General features: G+C 53.6%; 1 protein-coding gene across 1 annotated transcript in view; it reads right to left on the reverse strand.

Moving 5' to 3' along the window:
* Nucleotides 1–747, reverse strand: part of AK88_05298 (uncharacterized protein) — a gene marked incomplete at both ends in the record, with an annotated part of 3,070 nt that extends 2,323 nt beyond the window's left edge. The window contains 2 exons of the mRNA XM_012482900.1: nucleotides 172–409; nucleotides 574–747. Of these exons, the coding sequence (XP_012338323.1) occupies nucleotides 172–409; nucleotides 574–747 (412 nt within the window). The remainder of the gene's footprint in view (nucleotides 1–171; nucleotides 410–573) is intronic.
* Between the last annotated feature and the right edge of the window lie 49 nt (nucleotides 748–796).

Consider the following 796-nt stretch of genomic DNA (forward strand, 5'->3'; position numbering starts at 1 on the left):
CGGGCTTAGGATCCTCACATGTGGTGGTGTGCTTGACGGTGTCACATGGGGGTATGTGCAGGACTGTTTGGTCTGTGACTGTGTCGTGTGTGACTGCGTCACGCGTGTGTGTGTGTGGTGTGATGTCTGCCTCAGGATCAGCACATGTGGGTGTGTCTGTGACTGCTTTACATGTGGGTATGTCTGTGATGTCGGGCTTAGGATCCTCACTCGTGGTGGTATGCGTGACTGTGTCGCATGTGGGGCTGTCTGTGAGATCATTACATGTGTGTCTGTCTGTGACTGCGTCACATGAGGGTCTGTCCCTGACTGCGTCACGTGTGGGTATGTCTCTGATTTCGGGCTTAGGATCCTCACATGTGGGTATGTCCGTGACTATGTCGTGCGTGGGTATGTCTGTGATGTCGGGCTGAGGATGATCACATGTGGGTGTGTCTGTGACTGCGGTACCGGAGCCTGGTTGTTGTGTGAGTGCGGGGGTAAGGTGTGCACATGTGGATATTTGCGTGACTGTGTCACATGTAGGTATGTCCGGGACGGTGTCACGTGTGGGTGTGTCTGTGACTGCGTTACCGGAGCCTGGTGGTTGTGTGATGTCGGGCTTAGGATCAGCACATGTGTGTCTGTCTGTGACTGCTTTACATGTGGGTATGTCTGTGATTTCGGGCTTAGGATCCTCACATGTGGGTGTGTCTGTGACTGGGGCGTTGGTGTGTGGATGTATGATTGCAGGCTGTGGAGGTTCATGTGGGGGTGTGTCTCTGACTGTGTCGTTTGTGACTGTGTGTTGTGTGAT

This window comes from Plasmodium fragile (genome assembly GCF_000956335.1).
Source record: "Plasmodium fragile strain nilgiri unplaced genomic scaffold supercont1.113, whole genome shotgun sequence".
Taxonomy (NCBI): domain Eukaryota; phylum Apicomplexa; class Aconoidasida; order Haemosporida; family Plasmodiidae; genus Plasmodium; species Plasmodium fragile.